The 26266-nt window shown below is 35.9% G+C and overlaps 2 protein-coding genes across 2 annotated transcripts; both read right to left on the reverse strand.

Moving 5' to 3' along the window:
• Positions 1–635: 635 nt before the first annotated feature.
• On the reverse strand, positions 636–17060 carry LOC106054763 (uncharacterized). Its single transcript, XM_013210775.2, has 4 exons — positions 16093–17060; positions 10803–10996; positions 4268–4376; positions 636–1293 (listed from the first exon to the last, which is right to left on the reverse strand). The coding sequence occupies exons 1-4, from the start codon at positions 16945–16947 to the stop codon at positions 1159–1161; spliced, it is 1293 nt and encodes a 430-aa protein (XP_013066229.2). The 5' UTR covers positions 16948–17060; the 3' UTR covers positions 636–1158.
• A 1925-nt stretch (positions 17061–18985) lies between these two features.
• LOC106054762 (uncharacterized) lies at positions 18986–25280 on the reverse strand. Its single transcript, XM_013210773.2, has 4 exons — positions 24330–25280; positions 22201–22403; positions 20490–20598; positions 18986–19332 (listed from the first exon to the last, which is right to left on the reverse strand). The coding sequence occupies exons 1-4, from the start codon at positions 25119–25121 to the stop codon at positions 19222–19224; spliced, it is 1215 nt and encodes a 404-aa protein (XP_013066227.2). The 5' UTR covers positions 25122–25280; the 3' UTR covers positions 18986–19221.
• Positions 25281–26266: the final 986 nt, after the last annotated feature.

The raw sequence follows: 26266 nt of genomic DNA on the forward strand, positions 1-26266 counted from the left end.
CAGTATTCCAGTCCAGATATCACATGTCAGAACTAAATGTGATTTGTGTGTGTGTGTGTGGATATTTACAGGGTTGAACTTTTATGTATAGCAAAGAAGTACATAGAGAAAAAGGTTTTAAGAAAGCTGGTATTTTACTTGTGCTTGCTTACCCTGCATATTGATCTCAACTCGATCAAGTTACTGCAGAATGCATTTAAATAAATAAATGTAGACTAGAAACTTTAAGAGTGAATTCATCGAGACTTGAGTAGGAGTAGGAATCAAAAGTTCTATTTTCACAAAACAGCAACATTAAACAATGACGTCATAGATCACATTTTTTTCTACTATTTAATGAGTTATTGATGGATTCATTTAACAAACAATTAATTAGCATTTTAGTCTATAACCCATCAAACTTTATCCAATGTGAATAAATGGAGACTTTGTAGAGAGGACAAAAGGAAACTTATGATTTAATCATATGAATTGGTAGCGTCCATCTAAATTAATGACAAGCTTTGGGAAGCAATACGTATTTTTAATTAATGAATTTTTCAAAAGATTTTAAAATAATTAAATCATTAAAAAATACTTTTTTATAAACTAAACTAAGATTTAAGACATAAAAATAACCAATATAATCATCGATATAAAAAGATATATTTTATTATAGGATACCTCGCCTTCGGTTATCTTTTCTTTTGAATGTAACTGCTGTGCTTTTTTTTTCTGGAGTGCTGGAACTTTATATTGCTACATTAAGAAATACAAGTTCATGTATATTGTCGTTTGTCGTTTGTCACAAAATATTTAAGAAATAAAATGTATACTGCATTATCTCTCACTGACGGCTTTATCATGACTAAGTCCGGCCCTGATCCGACTTATCAAATTTTAATCTCAGGTCCTTTTACCTTTTTACCACGTTTAGTACACACTGAAGGCAGACATTGGTTTAATAAATATTGTTATCTTAATGGCCGTATATAATATAAAATATATACACTTTTTAATGAATTATATTAAAACTGTCATAGTTTTGAAGCCATTTATGCTGCTCTAAACATCTCTTTCTATAGTCATTTACAGAATTGTATAAATGAAATAATGCCGTCAGTCTATTGTTGAGACGCTCTTTGAAGTCAAGAAGGCCGGCCAATGGGGTCTTCAAGTTCAGAGCTTTCTCCACAACGGGACAGTGGCTGAAGACTTTTTGGTTCTGTGTATCCATGCTAGTGCCTGCCGTCTCTGTGCGACCATCCTGTTGATTGTCTTTACTGTATCCTCCGAGTAATAGGAAACTAAAGCCTGTAAGGACAAAATTAAACAGAAATATTTTTAAAGAACTTAAAACAAGAAAAACATTTAAAATACATTTTTTTAAGACAATACCTTCATTTATACAACTTGATATAAAATAAATTATTTTTAAAATAATAATTTAAAAAACATTTAAGCTCATACCGAGTGTCGAACTAGTGATTTGGATTCCGTCAGGTTCTTGAGCGAACGATTTTACCAATTAGGCTAGCGGGCATTCAATATTAAATCAACTATTTATTAATACCTTCATTATAAGTATCTGATTTTGGAACTTTTAAAATTTAGCCTAGATCTAGATCTGCTTCTAGATCTATATTAGATTTACGTAAAAATATAAGCAAAGCTTAGATAATCTATTAATAAACTTTAAGCAACTTTAAATTTAATAAACAACTCGAGTTTTGTTACACTACGTCTGACTACACCATTTATTTTTTTTTCACAACAATTTAAAGCCAAATATAAATTTATTTCTTTTATACTTTGAAAGGTTATAATAACGGTCAAACTAGAGATTAACAAAAAATGGCTAAGACGGATTCAGGAGTCAGTAACAGAGATCGGGTCCCTTAGAACAAAGCCATCCTATGCTGAACTGGGATTCGACCCTTTTATGAGATTCGCGGGACAACTCCTTTGAATTACGCATACAAGGAATTGCAATGACACGGAGGCCAATACGAGGATAGGGCAAACAGTCCATATCACTGTTGATATACACAGGGAGTGTTTACATCTGTCCGCTCAAAGTATACAGGCCTGTGTCCCATGTGTTAGATGATCACACACAGGGCAACAACGACCCGCGTCAAATTTCAAGTTACAACATTATGAATTAATACACTGTGAAAAATCAGGCAATTAATAATAATCCAACAATTAATAAGCTCACTAATCAATCTACTTGGAATATTGACTAACGAGTAACGTTTGCACCAATGACTGTGAAAAATGACCAACAAATAACCCTTCTAGCTAGCTCTACACTCCTTACACAAAAGTCTACCATGCCGCGATTCTTCTGGATTCTTTGCGTCACTTACAGTAAATTCTACTAAAAGCTTCTTAGTTTATTTAAAACGGTTATCTAGAAGAATCAGTTTTTTTACCACACAAACACACACACATATATATATATGTGTATATGTGTGACCTAATAATACGGACAAGTACAAAAAGTAAAGCTTCCCCTCTGAGATCTAGTGATCTATAGGGCAGATGATGTTAAGGTCATCAATTTATTTGGCCAACGGTTAACGAGCAGGGTGTCATGTGGCCAGCACAACGTCCAACCGCCTTTACTTTCCCCAGGTATCCATTAGAGTTGTCTGGGCTCAGGGCATGCCCATAAAAAATCCCGGAATTAAAAATCCCACTCTTCACCGAGATTCGAACCCAGGACCCCAGGTTCGGAAGCCAAGCTCTTTATCACTCAATCACCGCGCCCCTTACTCTTGTAATATAATTAAGAAGAATACCATTTAAATAAGTATTGATCTAATTTTCTTAAAATATTGATGAAAAAAAAAGTAGTAAAAATAAAGCCAATAGTTCAAATGGTACCGTCACCATGGGCGTACCCAAGGGGGAACCCCCCCCTCCCCATGAAATCTCCCGCAGTGAATGATTTTTGCTTTGATTTTGTTTATTTTAGGTGAGATTTTATTACTAAACCACCACTTACCCCAGCAGCCAAAGGGGTTTTAAGTTAAAAAACCCCTTCCAGGGGGTTTTGCAGTTAAACTCCCCTCTTGTATAAAACAAAAGAAAAAATAATGCAAACGACAATTCCCAAATTCCAATAGCATAGCTAAGGAAGATTTAAGATTTTAAAACCCCTTCCGAAATTTACGATAGCCCCCCTCTAAAATATAAAAAAGCAAAGTAGGCTACACACTCAAAATTCTATGAGAGTAGCCTAGGGGTTTTGAGTTTAAACACCCCTTCAGCGGGGTACCAAGCTAAAAAATACCTTTTCAATATAAACAAAAGCAAATTTCGCACTCGAAATGCTATGAGCGTAGCCAAAGAGGGTCTTGAGTTTAAACCCCCCTTCAGCGGGGTTTGATGCAAAAAAAAAAAAAAACAACCTCTTCGATATAAAAATAAATTACACAGTAAAATTCTTTGAGTGTAGCTAAGCCATGGGGGTTTTTTGAGTTTAAACTCCCCTCCTCCAGATGGCTTTTTTTTTAAAGTTTAAAACCCCTTCAGATGGTTTTGAGTTTAAAATCACCCTACAGAGGGTTCTGAGGTTGAAAACCGCCTCTTCAATATTATTATTAAGCAAACTACTCTCACAAAATTCTATTAGTGTAGCTAAATGGGGTTTTGAATTTGCTAAAATAAAAAACTCCAGAGATTTTTTTTTGTTTAAAACTCCTCAACAGACGATTTTTACGAAAAAAAAATTCCTTTTCGATATAAAATCTAAAGCAAACTACAGTCACTTAATTCCAAGAGCGTAGCCAATAGAGGTTACACATTTCTACAAGTGGCTGGGCTCCACTAATAAGGTGCAGTGAATAGTCTGCCAAAATTTAAAAAAAAAAAAATGTGGCTTAACAAAGACGGATTTTACGAGTCAGTTATAGAGATCGGGTCTCAATCAAGTAAATCCTTGGAGTCGACCCCTTAGTAGGTTTTTGACAGAGCGTAGAAATGTGGTTTGCGGACATGTTCTCGACAAAATGAATTACGCATACGCATACAAAGAGTTGTGATGACATGGAGGCCATTGCGAGAAAAGCGCAAACAGGGACATCCTAGTACAACTTCACGCCACTCTTTCATGGATGTTCTCAGAGTAGGTGTGAAGAGACTTCAGACATTGCCAGTGACAGATTTTTGTGGAAACAGCTTGCCGCTCAATGCGCCGAAAGGTGCTGGAGCATATAAGTCTAAGTCTCAAAATGCAGATCCAATAGTGATAAGTGATTAATTTTTATAATTTTATTACCTTCACATAGGAAAGATGTGGACAATCTCTAACTAGGTTGATCAAAGACTGATCAAAGTTCTCTTCCTTCTTGTTGTTCACGACCAGTATAAAGCTCTTGAGCCATGGCCTGACAATACAAAAAAGATATTTTAAATTCGAATAAGGATTTCATGTTTGTACTAAGATGTATTAGCCCGAGTTTCAAACCCTGTCGCCGACATTCTACCTCTATTGAGCAAGACGTTTTGACTATATTTCGTTCGCGCCGCTCTATAGTTTTGATACATTTATTGAAGATCCTCGTTGTGTGTGTGTGCTGTGGCGTTACTATGGGGTGTGCGAGCAGCAACTGGAGACACCCAACACGGGATGATACCCAAATGGAAAAAATTTTGCATTTTTTTAATCAAATAAATACCCAAACATATTTATATATGGGGCGCGGTGCTTGAGAGGTAAAGCTCTTGGCTTCCCAACCTGAAGCCCTGGGTTCAAATCTCGGTGATGAGTGAGATTTTGAATTTCGGGATTTTTCCATGAGTCCACCCATCTGTAATGGGTACCCGGCTTTAGTTGGGAAAGTAAAGGCGGTTGTCATTGTGATGGCTAGATGACACTCTGCTCATTAACCGTTGGGAGAGAAACAGATGAACTTAACATCATCTGCCTCATAGATCGCAATGTCTGCAAGGGGAGACTTTAATTATTTTTATATATGTTGAAATTAAAAAATATGGATGTATATACATTTTAAATGTTTAAGTATTTTTATATATGTTTCAATTAACAAATATGGATGTATACACATTTTAAATGTTTAAGTATTTTAAAATATGTTTCAATTAACAAATATGGATGTATATACATTTTAAATGTTTAAAGGGAAACTCCGATAGTTTTTCAAATTTTAGTTATTGACAAATTTAAATTCTGCGTAAAAAGTTGTAATAGTAAACATTATATAATTTTTTATTTAAATGCTCGGAAAATTTAATATTTAATAAATTAGACAGAAAATTCTTCACGCTCCCAAAAAAACGGGGTTCTGCGAGATGTTTTTAGTTTTTAAAAACGTGACGTCACAAGGGTGCTGGCTAAATTTAGATCTAGACCTATATAACCGATAAACTCTCTAGTCTAGATCTAGACCTATCGGATCGCATTTATTGTTACGCTTCACAGCTAGATCTAGTCTCCACGTTGATTTATAATCGGTCATTGTTTATAAATAATATTCTAGATCTAAACCTCTATTTCTACTTGAAGAAAATGAAATATTGTTCTTCAGCTTGTTGCAGTACTTCCAATCCCAAAGATAAAATCAGCAAGTATGCTAATACAGAAATTAGTGTCTCTTTTCATTTGTTTCCAAGAGATGAAGTTTTAAAGGGAAAATGGGAAAAATTTATTCGCCTGAAGAGCAAATATTTTACTAAGGCATTAGCTAATTCCTGTTTATGCTAAAACCATTTTGAGAGAAGCTGTTTCAGCAACTTCACTGCTGTGGAAATGGGATTTGAAAAAAATTGAAGTTAATACCAGGTGCAGTACCAACAATACATTGGATTTCCAGGCCAATTAATGATACTACTTAGACATTTTAAACAACTGAAGTTCATAAATATAAATGAATCAGATTTATGAGCTAGAAATTTACTACGAATACTAGATCTACTATTAAATTTCTTATTTAATAAGTAGATCTATCGTCTACGAAACTCAATTCCAACTTTTTAACTTTTGACCTTGGGGGTGTGTCTCGCCGGCTGAGCCAGCGTCAAGCTCTCATGACTTTTTCCATGTTAACTAATGTTAGGTCAAAACTACTCAAAACGGCACAAAAAAATCTTAATTTTCTTACTGTCAAACATACAGTCATAATTTATACATCATTAGAAATTTCTTTTTAAGTATTTTAATGATGTACTAACGAAAAAATTTTTTATCAGATATTTTTTTTTTCGCCTCCCTATCTATAGGATTTCAGTGCACACTCGTGACGTCACACAGAAATTCAGTGAAAATCTGACTGTTTTGGATGCGCAGAAAAATTATGTCAGAAAAACATCAATTACTATGTTATTCTTGCAAATAAAATAAAAAGAATAATGTATTCATTATCTATAAACCAAAACACATATTATATCAAAAATTGTCAAAACCATCGGAGTTTCCCTTTAAGTATTCTTGGTACAAATGTCCATAAAGTTACGTTAGTATGGAGAGGATAAAGTGTTTTTAGATGAACAAGAAAAAAAAAACGTTTGTATTTGCATTGTAGATAATATTTGTGTAATGTATTAGTCAAGTAAAACAAACACCTATCATCACTGTTTAAAAACATAACTATCAATTCAAAAATACCACCTTGTGCTAGTGGAAATGTTTTATGAAACCAACAGGGTCAATAATTTTTTTATTTTGTGTGTTCCTGGGGTAAATGTGGCATTCACATAAAAAGAGTTGCAAAAATAATATGACAGAGACGTTATGCGTTTAACTAGAGACGCTGACTATCTTATCTTATCTTATATAATACAGACTTTACTTCAAAAAAGATGATTATGTCCTACGCGTCATGCATTTAGTCATGCATATTAACCAATGACTTAAATTCTGCCAAGTCACTGGTTTTCCTGGCTAGCTCAGGCAACCCATTCCATGCTCAAATAGCACTAGGGAAGAAGGAGTGTTTGTACAAATTTGTCCTAGCATATGGAACGATAAATGTGCCTTTATCTTTGTGTCTTTCTGAGAATTTTATTAATTTTTGTTTTTGTATTTGAAGATTATGGTTCAGTTGTTTTATGTATGATTGCTACTTTACTTTTGAGCCTTCTGTCCTGAAGGCTTTCTAAATTTAGTGATTTTACTAAAGGTGTTACTCTAGTCAAATGTGAATATTCGGTTGTTATGAATCACACTGCTCTATTTTGTGTCTGTTCCAGTTTCTTAATGTTTTCTTGAGTTGAGGGGTCCCAAACGGAGGATGCATATTCTATTATTGGCCTAACCAAAGTTAAATAACATTTGTAGTTTCATCAATATGTGGATTCCATGACAGTTTTTCATTTATTACAACACCTAGGTATTTTGCGTTTTTAGTCTGTGTTACTGGTTTGCTATGAATAAGATAAGTGGAATTAATTTGTTTTAGTTTTTATGTTACTCTTAACTTAACAACTGACATTTTTCTGGGTGGAAAGACATGCTCCAATTTGATTCCCATTTCTGTAATTCATCTAATTCTCTTTGTAAAATATCTGTGTCTTGTGTTGTTTTTATTGTTCTATATATTATGCAATCGTCTGCAAATAATCTGACTTTTGTTCCTGAAGTAATGCAATTTGGTAAATCATTTATGTAAATTAAAAATAGTAGTGGACCCAAGCAGTGGCGTAACTATGGGGGGGGGAGGGGGGAGAATTTTAAAATCCCCCCGGGCCCCCACCTATAGGTGGGGGCCCCCAAATGGGTGTCCGAAATTTATTTGTAAATACATAAATTTAATATATTTGATTGACAAATAGTGTCAACGGGTGTCTTTTTTTTTTCAACATTTATGGATTAAATTTATCACAAAGACTAAACCTACATCTAGGTCTATCAGTACGTTGACTTTGTTGACATTTTAAAAATATTTTTTCCCACAGAAATCAAAGTTTTTTTTTTAAAGTTAGTTTTACATTTTAAACTTTGTTGTCACGAATAAAACTGCATGATATACAGCGAATTTCAGGTATCTTGTTACCTTTACTAATAATAGATCTAAATGGCGAGTATTTTATGGCTACACTAATTAACCTTGAAGCAAAATTTACACAATCGAGTATAACAGATCCAAAAGTTATTCTTAATAATGCTAGAATAGTCCATTATTCGGGTTTGGCGTCTATAATTTCAGAATTAAACTTCACACTCTAGTTATTACCCCTCTATTCAACTTTCCTCAATCCAATGGAAACTCTCTTTTTATTTCCATCTAATCCTTTTGCTTTCGCACAAAACATAAGCAACAAACAATAACGTAATATCATATAATATTAGCACATCCTTCCTTTTGAAGTTATTATCACACCCTTCTATTTAAAGTTCTTAAGAGTGATATCTACTAGCAGGGCCGGCCCTAGCATTTGCGGGGCCCTATGCGAAACGGATCGCGTCGGTGCCTAGTCTGGGTAGTGATGAGCATAATGTCAATATTATTTTTTTTTAATTAGAAAATAGGCCTACTTTCGTCTTTGCAATAAATTTTTATCAAATGAAAGCTCGCAATGCCACTTTTTATGTATAGGCACCCCAAAATGTCAATTTCGTCTATTCTTCAGGAGATTTGAATAAATTATAAAAAATTTCAGTACTTTATCGTATATTTTGCCTTTTCATGAGATTTCCTGGAGGCCCTGAAAAATCAGGAGGTCGCGAAAACCCTGTTATTTGATATACGTTATAATGGTTTAATTTAATAATGTACATTTAGAATTAGCGCGGGTCCTATGAAAGCGCGGGGCCCACTGCGACCGCATAGGCTGCAGTGGCCTAAGGCCGGCCCTGTCTACTAGGAACTTTAACAATTCGTCCACTTCTGGTTGTCTTGACTGGCACAGCAAGTTATCTAGACGTTGGTCTATAATTGTCAGTTTCGTTTGTTCCAACAGTTTGCAGTTCATTGTCTCCATCGGTATCATAGTACCCAGAGATGTCTTCATCGAAACTCTTATTCAAATGCGTTGATTTCTTCTGTATGTTTTTCCGTTTGTCTTTATGATGTAAGATCTGGGTGCTGAATGTTTTTTTATGACAACTGCTTTCTGCCATGTTTGACCTAGACGAACTCTCCGACAGAATAATCTTTAGGTAGTCTTGCTTTTGCATTGTATTTAACTTTGCTTTTCATCTGTCGTTCGTTGAGTAATGTCTCTGCATTTTCAGCTACCGATGGTTTCAATAGTTTGGGATCAGGTGGAATGATTCCCTGAGTCTTCTACTCGTCAGCAGTTGTGATGGTACATACGTCAGTCCACTCATCGGAGTATTTCTATACTCGAGCATAGCGAGATATGGATCTTTCCCACTTTTGTATTCTCTGAATCCTTTTTCTTGCGCACAAAACATAAACAACCAACAATGACGTAATACCATATAATATTAGCACAGAATCTTCTTCATGCAGTGGAAAATTAAGATTTTTTTGCCTATCTTGAATTCTGGTCAAAGCTCTTGCGCACAATTACTATAGTTCAGAAGAAACTACAAAAGTCTAAACTGCATATACGGGAAGCTGCTAAAGAAATTAGTACCCTTTCATGCTTTCTGCAAAATGATGAGAAACTGACAAAAACCCAATCCATCGAAAAAGCAAAAGAAGGTAGTGAATACTATGGATTCCCTGTAATCAAAACAACAAGAAGAAAGAAAAGACTTGATGGGAAGTTGAGTTCTGATGTAGGACTGTCAATAGAACTGCAATTTAAACTTGTTGCGACAGAAGTGCTGGACAGATTTCAAAGGCTGGAAAGAAAATGGATACCTTTGGGTTTCTTCTTGAACCAAGACACCTGTTAGATGAAGACCTGCTTATGACAAACTGTGCTACTTTTCCTGTTTGTATGATGAAATAAATGGCAAATCGCTTTTTCAATGATGTCACTGATGCACGAGCACTTTTCATCAACAAACCAGTAATACAATCACCAATAGACATATTGAGGAAAGAGGCTTCATATGGTAATTACGTGTGCTCAAACTTTACAACCTCCTCCGAATACCGCTAACTCAGGCCACTTCCATTACGTCATGTGAGAGATCATTCTCAAAGCTCAAGTTCATCAAAAGCTATCTCAGGAGCACAATGACGCAAGAAAGGCTTATCATGGCTTTAATGTCAGTGAAGTCACAAATACTAGAAAGTATCGATGTAGTTGATGTTATAGATGTCTTTGCTGCACAGAATGCACGACGTGAAGCGATATCAATTTAGATTTGTCACTTGTGCATTATTTAACTAATAAACAAATGTATTATTCATTAAAAGAGTCTTGATTACTTTTGTTAAGTTTACTGATATACTGTACCAATTTGATTTGGGGCTTATATATTTTTGCGTACATTATCCCATGTCATATGTCCAATGTCAAAATGCAAGGAGCCCCCAAAGAGGTCAATCCCCCCGGGCCCCCAAATCCCTAGTTACGCCCCTGGACCCAGGACTGTTCCTTGAGGTCTATAACGGCTCCTAACACATGAAAGTGAAGCAAGGCTATACGCGAATTTTTTAATTCATTTGACTTTAAAATTACAAGTAATCTTCAGAACAGGACTTTGACTTTCAAATCTAAAAATCTACAACTTATATAAATAATGGTGTTACGTATACAAATGCTCGTTGACTTTTATCCTGCTTAAATATATTCATTTCTTTAGCCCCTTGTAGAATGGGTTGGACTCCTATTCAATTCGTTTTTTTTTTTGAAGCCTCCAGTGGAGACATTGAATAGGGTCACGGAGAAGAGGGTAACTCCTACATGACTTAAAATGAATGAATTCCACTTACCCATAATGAGTTCTGGCGTGTTCCAACGTGATTTTCAGCTCAGTCAAGTCCCGTAAACCATAGGCATAAGGTATTTTAATCTGTAGTTTGGTAATAGGGAGTACTGAGTCAAATAAGGCTAGGAGAGACCCACGAGGATTGACGACGTAACCAACTATCTTGCATGAGACTTTTATGTTGGGGCATGCTTTCAACTACCGGAAGTAAAAAAAACAAAATGGTCAGTTGATCTGTTAGATATGAGAAGATGCTAAGAATATCACGATGCTATCTAGATATGTATATACGAAATATCACTGACTGACTTGCTCATAGACTCATGATATCTCTTTGGAGGTTTCTCTTACCTCTTAGAAAGCAGCTAGACAATTAACCTTACTTAATAATTCCACGAAAAATCTGATTTTCATCTCATTTTTGTTACTTTAGTACTGATTTTTTTAAAATATAATTTACTAAAATGACCGTCATGCCTATTTCTTTAAAAATACAACTATAAAGTATAAATGTCACAGCATTGTTTGAGAATCACTGTGACATGAGGTGAACTGTAATCACACAAAATAAACCCGCCATTTTGCACGAGGATAAGGATCGCATCTGAATCTGATCACGTGGTCAGACGCACAGGAAATGTTTTGGTCCTCAGAGAGGAAGGACGTACAATGGATGTTTCTAAAAGCGGGAGATTTGTATATCGTGTAATAGTCAGCAGTGTCGGACTGGCTATCAAAATCGGCCCGGGCATTACCATATAAACCGGCCCACAAATGGCATGTCATATCATGGGCATAGCCATGTCTTTTTTTTTTTTTTTGGTGGGGGGAATTTCCCCACTGTGCAATATATATATATATATGAGTGTTTGTGTATGTAATCAATCTTCATTACATTCTGGAAAGACAGTACACACCGGCAAGGACAACCAGGTAGTCTCGGAGAGCGCTGTGAGCTCCCCAAGCTGGGTCCGGGCTTCGCCCCGAATTCAGGCATTATTTCGTTACTTTAAGCTTTAATAAAATGAATATTTTGAGGTATCAACAGTGTAATTAGCTTGCTACTCTTTCGCTAAAAAAAGACAAAAACCTAATCTGCTTTTCACTACACTTAATTAATGGAGTCCAGCGACTAGTAAAAAATGGTAACTATAGTTTTGCTTTAATTTTTATTTTGGAGGGGGAGGATAACCACTAAAACCCTTTGGCTACGCTTATGAAATTCGGTGACTGTAGTTTGCTTAAGATGGCTGCACTGGGACAATGAGGTCTGAGGCAAGTGATGGTTTGAAACCTCCCCCCTCCTCCCGGCTACGCGCATGTGTCATATTATAGGTGTAAGCCTAATTCTCTTCAAAATACATACAGTTTGATAACGCATCGAAAACTGAATGTATGCTTGCATAGGAATACATAATGTATTTTATTTATTTATACATGTATGTAGTCTGAAAACTATAAACAATACAATAGCAGCCTTAATGAGTTTGAAACTTTTTGGTGTTACTTATAGATTACAGACGTTTGTTCAAAAAATAAGATAAATACGTACTACGCATTTCATGTGTCAATTTAGTCATGCATGTTGATCTGTGACTTAAAATATGCTAAGTAATTGGTTTTCCTGGCTGACTCAGGCAACATACTCCTTTAAAAGATAAAAGAATGCACTTACTATAGGCTACATTCTCAAAAACGCGTTATATATGAATATATCACGACCCATTTAAAATATAAATCTCCTTTCACTAAATATCAGATGTGACAGCGCTATCTAAATTACTAGCCGGACATACCCGCGGCCTGCGGGCCTTAATTTGTGTTTACTAATCTAGTGGATTGGATTTAGATCTAAGTCAAACTTAGCTAATGATCCATTCAAGGTTTTTACGAAAATGGGTTTACCCGTTAAGCCGATCTATTAAAAACGAAAGGAGTGCGAGATGAATAGGATATAAAGTAGGCCCTATAATTAAAACGGGTTAAGCCGATTTGTTAAATTAATGGGATTATAAAGTACGCCAGGACGTCTAAATTCGCAGATATAAGGAACGAAATTATGTAAAAATGCTTTTGAAACACAAATTTGAAGGTTAATTTTATTAAATAATGAAATCAAAAACTATATTTTGTATTCTCATGTGTCAAAGTAAAAGAACTACCTGTGCAGAGTGTAATTTAAAAAAAGAGATCTAGATCTAGATCCTTTCGATTTAAACCAGTAACACAAACTAAAAACGCAAAATACCTAGGTGTTATAATAAATAAAAAACTGTCACGGAATCGCCATATTGATGAAACTATCAAAAAATCAAACATAGCATTAGGGTTTATGAAAAGAAATTTCTATAAATAAAAAAAGAACAAAAAACTAAAATGTTATTTCACCTTGGTTAGGGCAATAATAGATTATGCATCCTCTGTTTGGGACCCCATAACTCAAGAAAACATTAAGAAACTGGAAAAGGCACAAAATAGAGCAGTGAGATTCATAACAAACGAATATTCACACTTGACTTGAGTAACACCTTTAGTTAAATCACTAAATTTAGAAAGCCTTCAGGACAGAAGACTCAAAAGTAAAGTAGCAATTATACATAAAACACTGAACCATAATCTTCAAATACAAAAACAAAATTTAATAAAATACTCAGAAAGACACAAAAATAAAGGCACATTTCTCATCCCAAATGCTAGGACAGATGTGTACAAATACTCCTTCTTCCCTAGTGCTATTAGAGCATGGAATGGGTTGCCTGAGCTAGCCAGAAAAACCTGTGACTTGGCAGAATTTAAGTCATTGACGCGTAAGACGTAATCATCTTTTTGAAGCAACGTCTGTATTATATAAGATAAGATAAGAAGAAACATGTTAAACATGGCCTAGATCCATGAAATAGTAAATACTTTCATAGAGTTGGGCAACGTTTTTTTAAGGGTCTTTAGTTTGTTTTAGGGCTACCAATCATATGTCACGGTTCCAGTTAGCACCCAAGGAACATTTGTGAACAGTTTCATCAAGATTGGTCAAACGGTTTTGATTTCTATTCGGGACATACATATTCCTTACATACATATTCCTTACATTCTACTTTATAGTATAGGTTATAACTATATAAGAATTTCCATCATTAATGACTTCATACTATAAGCATAAGTTTGCAATTAATCATAATAGTAAAAAAAATGATTTCTATCTAGATTTTTTAAAAAATTAAATAGCCTAATAGGCCTATTTTTTTAAGCCTTAAGTGTAGTATTTTTAGATCTATGTTATTAAAAACAAACAAAAAGAAAACTTACTTTTATGTACCAGAAAGAACTCTATACCCATATTGAGCTGTTAATAAGTTGGAAGGTTTGCAATTTCGCGGCCGTGTGTGTGTTAAAGTTAATTCCTATTAAGATTGTTGAAGAGCTTCTTTCTTCTTCCTCGTTCTCATGTTTATGTTGGAACGTTCAGATGACTAGACCAATACAAGAGATGAACGCGCAGTTCTAAATCAGGGAGCTCTCCTTATAGTTTTCTTTATATAGGGATGTTTTGGGACTAGTGTCTTGTTCGGGCCTCTTTGTAAAGACAAGGGAATAGTTTTGAAGGACATGGTCAGCATTCTCTGGTGATATTCCACATGGGCAGATTTCAATGGTTCCAATTTTGAGCTCTCGGTACATATGCTGTCTTATTCTATAGTGTCCGGTCCTGAGTCGAAAGATTAGACGTTGATCTTGTCGCGATAGCTTATAGGTATCATCTTTCTTGTGATTCACATTTATTTTATTTACTATTTGTTTCTTCATTTCTTCTGGATAGAGTGCAATATTTAATTGTGTGTTTGTTCTCCCACTCTTGGCGAGTGTGTCAGCCTTCTCATTTCCTTCTAGCTCTATATGTGCTGGTATCCATTGTATCCGTTAAAGAGTTAATTATCGCCCCTATTTTTTTCTGCGTTATAACAATGTTTTCTTACTTAACCTCACTCATCCCTCTTTTTCCTTAACTGTCAATGGAATCATAAAAGACGGGGGAGGGAAGGAGTAAAAACAAATGGGAGTGCCATCAAACGTCCATGCCGGCCAGCAAAATTATTAGGCCAAACACAACATCGAAGACATCAAAGCGTTGAAGTCCATGCCGCTCGTGCATAGCAAAAACTACGGTCTAATGTTTTGCAAATGATAATAAGTACAGTGTACATATTTTTTTTATTCTTGTTGTATTTCAAACAAAATTAAGTAAAATAATAATTAAAAAAAAAACATGTTCGGGCATCTGTGTCTTTCTACTGTCACTTTTTTTTTTTAAGTTGTCTGCATTGAAAAAAATAATTCTTCTTTGGTGGCGACCAGGCCGGCCCATTTGGTATTGGGCATTTGCCTGTTTGCCCATATAGTCAGTCCGCTTCGGATAGAGGGGTATTTTCATACTTTGGATTAATAATTTGCAAAACATGACTTATTCTGGAACTTTTATTCAATTGTTCATTGCGCCCTTACGGCTGGATTGCCTATATATTATTTTCTATTAATAAATGTTTAATTTGTCTGCTGACAAGTGAGTTATCTAGTGTTTCCTAATATCTGTTTTTCAAGTAGTGAGCTCTAAGACATTCACGTTAGCAGAAGTAATATAAAACCTAGAAGGGAGAGACCTTAACATCATTACTAGCTAACAACGCCCACTTAAAACCATAATGAAGTTACATTAAATACACGTGTTTTTTTTTTATAGCACAAAAATAATGCTTCCTTCCTTTTTCAGACCACTGGATCGAACCAAAAGTTAAAAATAGAAATTCTTCTTTCTCCCCCACCCCCCCTCCCAACCCTTTCACCAATACCTCAGAGCGTTATGAATGATTGTGAACTGAAGAGTAAAGTATGATACACAATTTGACATGAGTAGATCTAATTCTGAATATAGAATTGAAAAGCTCAGGGTTAAACAGAGAGTGAATTTGGGGAAGAAGGCTGTATGTTGGTGAATGATCGTTTTTTAAGTGCATTAAAAAAAAATTCACTCAGAACTCGAGTCCTCTAAGGGAGCTAAGTCAACCTATACCACCACATCTTTCAAATACGATTTCTTTCCCTTCTTCAAGATACCAAATTAAATAAATTATCACCAAAAGTTAATTGACTAATTGGTTATTTTTTAAATTCTTTTGTTTTCAGGTAAAATAAATAATTGTGCAAAATTTCAGCTTTATTCGAGATTGGGTGTGGGAGAAATAACGTATACAAACTTTTACTATACAGACAGAGATGATATAAGTTTTGTAATAACGACTTACCAGACATTTCCAGCTATCTTGTTCAATATGAATGTTCCTAAGGTCAAAGTTCGCAGTCAGAGAGAGCTTTGCCAGCTGACCTCTTCGAACTCGTGCAATGGAGACAATGAGTTCATCAGTGAGATAGAATAAAGAGATAGAAAGTTTGGTTAGATTTGTTAATGACGTCAGACCTGTTGCAAACCAGTCCCAGGTAGCAGGAAACATACCATAAGCGTAAAAATATTCAGCAATATTCAGTGTTTCTAGAGTGTTTCTGGAGTTTTGAAACACAATGTCCAAGACCTCTCGACCCTCAGTTACTGGCCAGCGGGAGTCAGGCATCTTAAAGACTTTCAGACGACACCCACTAGAGAGCATTTGAGTTAATTTACTGCTTATTTGTTTGGGGACTATCTTATTGGGGCAAAACCACTGAAGTAATTGAAGGTCGTAGACCTTGAAAGATGTCAATTCAGGTGACCTTAAGCCGGTGAGAAACAGGTGGAACTGCTGGGCCATTTTTGTGCAATCGCAATATGGCACGTCAGGGTGTCGGCACCTAACTGACAATGTTTGAAAATGGGGTCCAAAATTTTGTGTACAAAACAACATGTCTACTTTTTTCTTTTTCTTGACGTGGAGAGAGCAATCAAAAATAAACGTTTGGCTACGCCACAGATTTGGACTGCTAGAGATTAGAGACTTCCAGCTTGTGCACACAGACATGGCCTGTAGAAGATCATCTCTGTGCAGGAAGCTAAAAATATGTTCAAGAACTTCCATGGGAAAATTTGATAAGGAAGTTTCGTTTAATACCTGCATAACATTCTCTTTCTCAGTAATTTGTTGTGTAGATCTGATTTGTTGTCCCATATTGGTTGTCTACTTATGTTAATTTGATATGTTCTCATTAAAGACTTTAGTGTAATGTAAACAAGTCCTCCATGTTGCAGTCAACTCAACTTTTACGTACACGCACAGAATATTCATGTTTCTTCAAGTGTAGCCCAGTTGCGCAATTTTATCTAGATAGGTGCGCATGTACGACCTTTATCTCAATTTTCTCCATCTTGTTAATAATGTTTTAGTTACTTGGATACTTACTTTGGTAGCAAAACAATACTTTTCAAAATGCTTTGCTCTCTTTTACATTAAAATTCTAATAACTGATTATTATTATTATAAAAGTTTGTATTGTAAATCTAACACAGAATTTTGACACTAATTAATATTCATATGCAATTTTCCTCCATCGATGCAGTTTGAGAATGACTCAACTACTCATTGCTTATACTTGTTGGATTAGTGTATTACTCTATAGTATCTATACTCTACACTCAGTCTAAAGTACAGGGTGGCGCACGACAAAGTTTCCAGCCTCCAAAGTAGAGGAGGAGAAGTGGGCAGATATAGAGAGCGACAGTCTGGTATAGAGGAGGAGAAGTGGGCTGATATAGAGAGCGACAGTCTCGTATAGAGGAGGAGAAGTGGGCAGATATAGAGAGCGACAGTCTGGTGTAGAGGAGGAGAAGTGGGCAGATATAGAGAGAAACAGTCTGGTGTAGAAAAGGAGAAGTGGGCAGATGTAGAGAGCGACAGTCTGGTGTAGAAGAGGAGACGTGGAAAAATATAGAGAGCGACAATCTGGTGTAGAGGGGGAGAAGTGGGCAGATATAGAGAGCGACAGTCTGGTATAGAGGAGGAGAAGTGGGCAGATATAGAGAGCGACAGTCTGGTGTAGAGGAGGAGAAGTGGGAAGATATAGAGAGCGACAATCTGGTGTAGAGGGGGAGAAGTGGGCAGATATAGCGACAGTCTGGTGTAGAGGAGGAGAAGTGGGCAGATATAGAGAGAGACGGTCTTGTGTAGAGGAGAAGAAGTGGGCATATATAGAGAGCGACGGTCTGGTCTAGAGGGGGAGAAGTGGGAAGATATAGAGAGTGACAATCTAGTGTAGAGGAAGAGAAGTGGGCAGATAAAGAGAGCGACAGTCTGGTGTAGAGGGGGAGAAGTGGGAAGATATAGAGAGCGACAGTCTGGTGTAGAGGGGGAGAAGTGGGCAGATATAGAGAGCGACAGTCTAGTGTAGAGGAAGAGAAGTGGGCAGATATAAAGAGCGACAATCTAGTGTAGAGGAGAAGTGGGCAGATATAGAGAGCGACAGTCTGGTGTAGAGGATGAGAAGTGGGCAGATATAAAGAGCGACAATCTAGTGTAGAGGAGAAGTGGGCAGATATAGAGAGCGACAGTCTGTTGTATAGTAAGAGAAGTGGGAAGATATAGAGAGCGACAGTCTGGTGTAGAGGAAGAGAAGTGGGCAGATATAAAGAGCGACAATCTAGTGTAGAGGAGAAGTGGGCAGATATAGAGAGCGACAGTCTGTTGTATAGTAAGAGAAGTGGGAAGATATAGAGAGCGACAGTCTGGTGTAGAGGAAGAGAAGTGGGCAGATATACACGCTATAGCTCAAAGACCAAACTTCCTTGGCGCCCCCCCCCCCCTCTCATATATTCTCCCTTAAGTTTGCAATGGATAATGATGTCTTTCTGTAGAAGATGTATCATTTGATTCTCTTCATACTAACATAATTGTAGGCCTATATCGTTCAACCCTATAGGTAAGGTACGTAAGATTCCCTTTTCAGACCTTGCGATCTGTAGAGCAGATGATGTAAATGTCATCTTTTTCTGTGGGGAACGGTTAACAAGGCTGCCATGTGGCCAGCACAACGACCAACCGCCTTTGATTTTACCCTCTAGGTATCCGACGATCACATTCTGCACTAAGATATATAATCTGTTCCATATTTCTTAGCTTAGAGCATTCTCAAGTCTACAGTAGGTCATGATTCCACTTATCGATTTTCAAACCCAAGACTTTCATTTCGATACTACATGACCAAGACAGTCAGTAGATTTATAAAACTCAGTTTAATAGTCAAATTTTTGACAAGTATTTCTAGTTTTAACAAATGAATTTTTCGATCAAAATGTTTATTGTTAATTAATTGTATTTATAGGTAGTCATTTAGTCTACTGTGATCAGGTGTTGTTATATTTGCAATGTGTCACGAGATGAAATCACGCCTTCAGTCTAATGTTGAGACGATCTTTAAGGGCAGATGGACTGTCAATGGGGTCCTCAGAATTAGATGTTTTTGTCATGTTGATCATTGCAAGTGAGAGGTGGCTGACGTCTCTCTGTGACTATCTTTTCCATTGTCTTGACTGTATCGCACGAGTGGTACGAAGCTGACACCTTCAAAGGCAAATGAAAAGGAAAACAGATGTCAAATGCTGAGACAACTGATACAAGTCATACGACAGAAACACTGTCAGGTTACATTCTACTAGGAATAGCATAAATAAATAGATTTATTGTTGTGCATTTACAAATCTTCTATCAAATCACTGTTTCTCTATCAGTCTGTCTGACTGTCTGCTAAACACGTTTGTAGGCTACACGTTATTTCTCCCACACCCATTCTCAGATCAAGTTGAAACTTTTCACAATTATTCATTGCTATCGACAAGACAGTGAATCAGAAAAAAAAATCAATTAGTCAATTAATTACAGGTAATTAATTATTTTGATACCAACAAGGAAAACGAACCTTCAGTATTCACAGATACGGCTAAATAAGTAGTGTTTTGTCCCCTTCGATTATTGAACACGTTATTTCTGACACAACCATTCTCGGATCAAGTTGAAACTTTTAAGAATTATTTCTTTTCTCTAACAAAACATAAATTTAAAAAAATAACCCATTAGTCAACTTAATGGTAATTCCTCATTTGTTTGTCATCGAATAAGGGAAATAACTTTTATACTGAGTGATATGGTTCTTTTCCTTTGATAAGCTTTGTTTTCTATTTTTTAAAAAAGTGTGTGTTTTTTTATTTAACTTGTTAATAATTTAAAACTAAAGAGAAGTAAAGTAGGAAAGTTTAGAAAAAAAATGAGATTTAGGTTTAGAGATTTGTTAAACAGAAACTTGACAGTAAACAAATATGGTATATTTCCCATTTGGAGTAAGCATTATCATATGAAGAAGAACGCTATGAGAAGTATTTAATATTAGTTATTAACCAGCTGGTCAAGATCATGTGTGTTATAGTGTTCTTGACATTTTTTGGATTCTAACATAACAACAATTTTCGCTAAACTTTTCATTGTCGTCCTAGTAAACTCACAAGGGACGTTACAAATTATATAAATTACAATTCAAGTTTTAAATCAGCTTATATTTAGTTCAATGTCTGGGTTCAGCAGAAAATTGAAAAGTTATTCCCTAATTTGTCTGAAATGAATGCCTTATTTTGCACTTTGCCAGTAACATCTAGAATTAATTTTTTAAACCCCCACCTTTATCCGTACATATATACAGATCTAATCATTTAAAAATAAAAAATTACCTTAACATAGACCAGACGAGGACAGTCTTTAACTAACTTGATCAAAGACTTGTCAAAGTTTTCCTTTTTCCTGTTGTCGATTTCCATTTTAAAACTCTTGAGTAATGGCCTGGGGAACAAACCAAATATATATTTTAAATAAATATTTATATAAAGTTCCTACCTGTAATAAAAATTTGACCGCTTGTCAGAGTAGCGTCTCTTTCTTCACGGTTTTTCCGAGTTTCAAACCATGTCGCTATCTCGCGCTTATGAGCTGGACGTTTTAACTGGGTCTACCACTCCCCGTTAGCGTCGCTCTAGTAGAGTATCGATCATTTTAGTCTGATCGTTCATATGATTATGTGTATGTGTATTTACAGATGTAATACATTCTTATCTTATCTTATAAATTACGTTCCGTCAAAAGAGAAGATACGCGTATTCATGTGTCGATCTAGTTATACTTAAAGATTTCAACTCTTCTAATCTGCTAAGATACTCTCGTTTCTACCTCGTACAAAGGAAAGAAACAATTCATGACATGAGACCGAGTAGAAAACATGTTTCAATATTAATGATAAGATTTGTCAATTGTGAGCTGAGATAGTTTTTAAAAAATCATTTAACATCTTGTAAGTTAACTAATAAATGGTTTTGTTTATCTTTCTACAGACATTGAACATATGTAAATATTTTTTTAATTGAAATCTTAGTTTTCTATCTTATTTAATAATATTTATAGCTTTATTCAAATTTCTGTGCCAAGATAGTTATTAAGCCTTCGTGGTAGGTAGTGGCACGGTGGATGAGTGGTAAGGCACTCGACTTCTAAATTTGATGGTCCTGTGTTCGAATCCTGGTGAAGACAGGGATTTTTTATTTCGGGATCTTTAGAGCGCCTCTAAGTCCACCCAACTCTAATGGGTATCAGTCATTAGATAGAGAAAATTAAAAACGGTTGGTCGTTGCATTGGCCACATGACATCCTCGTTAACCGAGGACCACAGAAACAGATGACCATTACATTATCTGCCCTATAGTACTTTACTTTTTTTTTAACTTTTAAATGGTAGGTTAGATTAGTCGTCAAGGGATACATTCCAACAAGCCAAACATATACAACAAACGTCAATTTATATCAGTACATAATATTGTAATATTTTAGCTAACTAATGAGCCCTAGCTTTTGACACAATGGGTTTGTAGTACTGTATGGGTCTGAGCTTTCATCTTGAAGGTCTTTTAAGATACACCGCCGGAAGACAGGACAATTAAATATGACTAGTCCCTTTAGGCTCTATCCTCTAGCTTCACGGTACATCTTCTCTTAACAAGCATGTCTGGTGGATTAGTGGAGTGACATTCGCATCAAAAAAATATTTACGAAAAATTCTAGACACTGAATTCAAGTCAGGAACGGTATACGTCACAACTACAATCTGCAATCTGTTCATACCACACAGTTGTTTGACAAGAAGCAATGTCACGCTAATATCTCAGTTCCTAAAACTAATCACTAAAACGAACCTTTACTTTCATAGTTTAAAATCCACAACTCACAATTTTAACGGTATTACGTAATCCACACTCAGTGCTGTCCGCCTACAAGGAGTACCCAAGCTGAAAAACGGAACCCCCTCAATTCCAAATATTGGAGCATCTACTTCCGACTTTGCCCAGGAAACCCAAGCAGCTTTGAAAGGACTTTATATTATTGGATTCAACTTACCCGTAATGGATTCTTATGTGATCCAACACAACTTCCATCCTTTTCAAAGGCCATGGAAATGGAGGAATTGTCTTATTTATAATCATCTTCAGTTTTCCAACAGGAAGAACTATTGACTCAAACAAGGCGGGAAGAGACAGATGCGCTTTGGAAACATAACCGACTATCCTTAATTCCACTTCCATATCGGGACAAGCTTTCGCCTGCAGAAGTTAAAAAAAAAAGTTAAGTTCTTTGTCTGTTAACATAAGAATATTTCTATGAAATCTGGACATGTTTATTAGAAATATTAGTTATCGAAAATATTTACATAAAATGTTGTACAAAGTCTCATCTCATAAAATGTACATTCAACACAAAGACAGAGGTATTGATAAACTCACAATACAACCATGGAAATAAATAATAACACATTTTATTTCCATTATTACAGATTTTTCAGTAGTTCCCATTCCCAAAATGGGAATTCTCGAGTTCTTGTTTATCGCCAGTTTGAAAGAAGCCAGTATGAATATTGCAGGATTTTTCTCCTTGTAGAGAAAAGAACGGATGGCGCTATTCGATTCCTTTTGAGCCCTTTTTTTTAAAGTAATGTACCGCTAACCTTAACTTGACCTATTATTTATAGGGCAGAGGATCTAAATGTCATCTTTTCTGTTTCTGTGAAAACATTAAACTTGGGTGGACTCAAGTGCGTCCCAAAAATCACGAAATTTAAAAATCACATTCTTCACCGAGACTCGAACCCAAGTCTCGTGGTTGACAAGCGAAGCGCTTTATTACTTACATATTTATAGATGTGATTAAAGGATTTTAGATGAATGATGTCCTTTGGACAGGAGGCTTATCTCATATTCCTGACATCTGGAAAATGCTTCCCCTATGTCAAGAATCTTAACGGCCCTTAGCTCGAATCTATTGATACGTAGATCAACTGTTGGCTGCTATGAAAAACACACACACATAGACACACACATACACACACATACACACACACATACAAACATACATACATACATACATACATAAATACATACATACATACATACATACATACATACATACATACATGCATGCATACATGCATACATGCATACATACATACATACATACATACATACATACATACATACATACATACATACATACATACATACATACATACATGCATGCATGCATACATACATACATACATACAAACATACATACATACATACATACATGCATACATACATACATACATACATACATACATACATACATACATACATACATACATACATACAAGTATATATATGTACATCACCAGGGCTTTATGATTTAAGCCTCTATATACTTCTCGGTGACTACAAGTATCTTTTAAAAAAAAACTGACTGAACCTGGGATAAAGGAGATTTGAAATGTTTTTGTTCTAGACTTAACAGAGAAGAGATTACCATTTCGTCCAGTAACTGTGGTTTAATAGCTTCAAATTGACTTCTAACCATTTCGTGTTTTTTTTTTATGGAAAGGCATCTTTCATGAACAAGTTCTTCATATGTATAGGTTAAAACATGTGTATAATGAAAACAAAAACTGTATGTATATATGTCAGAACATAACATACAAACTATCTTACTTTATTAATATAGTTTCCCTTACAAATAGGCCACGTTTTAACCGTGGTGTAGTTAATTTTAAACAATTAAACGGTTCGCTTTAAGAAAAAAAAATCGGCATTCTAAATTTAGCAAGCCATAAAATATGGTGAAATAAAATTTTAATAGGTTCTCAAGACTTTGAGCTCTAAACAATATATTTTTTCAAAAGTAGGACATGGAACAATACTGGTGTTTTGAGGAACAACGGAGGAGTTTCTCTATTCGGCATGATAGCCGTAAGCCATCTTTTTGCCAAGCAACAAATCTTGTAGCAGACGTTAGAAAAAAAAGATTTTGATTGATTTTATTCAACAATAGTTCAATCGATTAATAGTCAATTATAACGTCAGTAAAACCTTTTGTGCATGAGTTTGGGAAGAGGGGAGTTGTACGGATCCCGAAATTTTTGTAGGACTGGGCTCACGGGAAATAAAAACAAAGTTGGGTAGGATTGGATTGTTTGATTTTTTAAAAGAATATTGGCTTACCAGATATTTCCAGCTATCTTGTTGTATATGAGGAGCGATCGGCAATACAAAGTTGGCCCATATAGAGAGATAAGCCAGTTCATTTCTTCTGGCCTCCGCAAGGGCGACAACCAGATCATCCGTCAAGTTGAAAATGTTGATAGACAAACTTGTTAGCTTTGTCAATGACGTCAGTCCGGCCGAAAGCCAGTCCAGTTCCGAACGCAACCCTCCGAGAGAGACAAAATATTCCGCAATATTCAGTGTTTCAAGAGTGTTTCTGGACTTTTGAAACACTATGTCCAAGAGCTCCTGACCCTCTTGGGTTGGCCAGTGGGCGGCCGGCATCTCAAAGACCTTCAGATGACAGTTCCTGGCCAACATTTGCGTCAATTTGCTACACATTTTTTTGATGACAATCTTACTGGTGCATTCCATTCGTAGACCTGAAACTTTGAACAAGGTTAATTCAGGCGCATTAAGAACTGTGAGAAACAGGTTGAACTGGTCCGCCATTTTCCTGCAAGCATGGAAGAAAGGATGTTGGCACTTAACAGTTAGCATTTGAAAATGGTGTCCGAAAGTTTGTACACAAAACATCATGTCGACTTTTTTCCTTTTGGTGGGTCGGACAGTGCAGTCAAAGGTGAACTTTTGGCAACGCCACAGATTTGAACTTTTCAAGATTAGAGACTTCCAACTTGTGCACACAGACATAGCCTGTAGAAGATCATCTGTGTGCAGGAAACTAAAAATATGTTCCAGTATTTCCAATGGAAGACTTGAGAGCGACGCTTCTTTAGTTTGCTGCATGTTAGTGACTTTCGGGTCGTTAGTTGTCTGGGTCTGATTTTACGTCCCGTATTTCTATTCTTTTCCTGATTAATATACACTGCTGTTGATGAAGATTTTAGTGCGATGGTAACAAATCCTCCAATAGTACCGACAATTCCTGTGTTTCACGTTTACACAAGGCATATTTAGGTTTACCAAGAGTCTTACTTAAATGTAGGCAAGGTGCGCAATTTTAATCTCGATAGACGCGCATGCTAAACTCTTGTTTCGACTGTATACTTTTAATTTGACACTTTCCTTTAATTCTGTTATATATTTATATTTATAGCTTTTATAAAGCGCTACTTTCATGCTTATAGCATGCTCAGAGCGCTTTGGTCCAATCTCATTTGTGGACCAGTGGGGGGAGGGGTATCTAGGAGTCGGTTTTCCGTGCTGCCTTTAGGCACTGAGTAAACACAACTCTGCCCGAGTCGGGTGTCGAACCTCGATCCCCCTTTTAGGTAGCCAAGCCAAGCCAAGTTCAAGCGCACTTAGCCTCTCGACCACGCTGGTATTTCAATGTTTCAGTGCTTTGGCACCATAGACTATATATATATATATATATACATATATATATATATATATATACACTAACTGATATATATGTTAAATTTTCTCGGAACACCTTATAACCATCAATAAAACGATCCAATTGACAACGCTTTCACACCCCGACACAATTTGCTAGCCCTCAAATTCTATGGCCTTCTTTGTCTCTGTCATCGTATAAACGAGGGGCCCGCAATCCCCTAGCCCAGGGCACTTTTTATGCGCATCAGTTGTTGCCTTTTATCTCCCTACACTATAATGCCCCCCCCCATCATATATACACACATTTTTTTTTCTAATGAAACGCCCCTTCACGCGGAACAGTTTGAAAGAGCAAGTCTTATTGGGCTATCGGCTTAGTCCACTCTTTACATATCTATTTTATTTTGTCAGTCGTAGATCTAGATCTAGTCAGGAACTTTATTAAGAATAACCAAATGTATCTTTTACTGAAACACTAGTCTGTATCATGAAGAAGAACAGGACCAGATACCCGAGCTACGCTACTATTGAAATAATTTCTATATGTGTATCTCGCCTTCAACACTTTAAAACCCTTTGATAAAACGGCC

The sequence above is a fragment of the Biomphalaria glabrata genome, chromosome 11, assembly GCF_947242115.1.
Source record: "Biomphalaria glabrata chromosome 11, xgBioGlab47.1, whole genome shotgun sequence".
NCBI lineage: Eukaryota > Metazoa > Mollusca > Gastropoda > Planorbidae > Biomphalaria > Biomphalaria glabrata.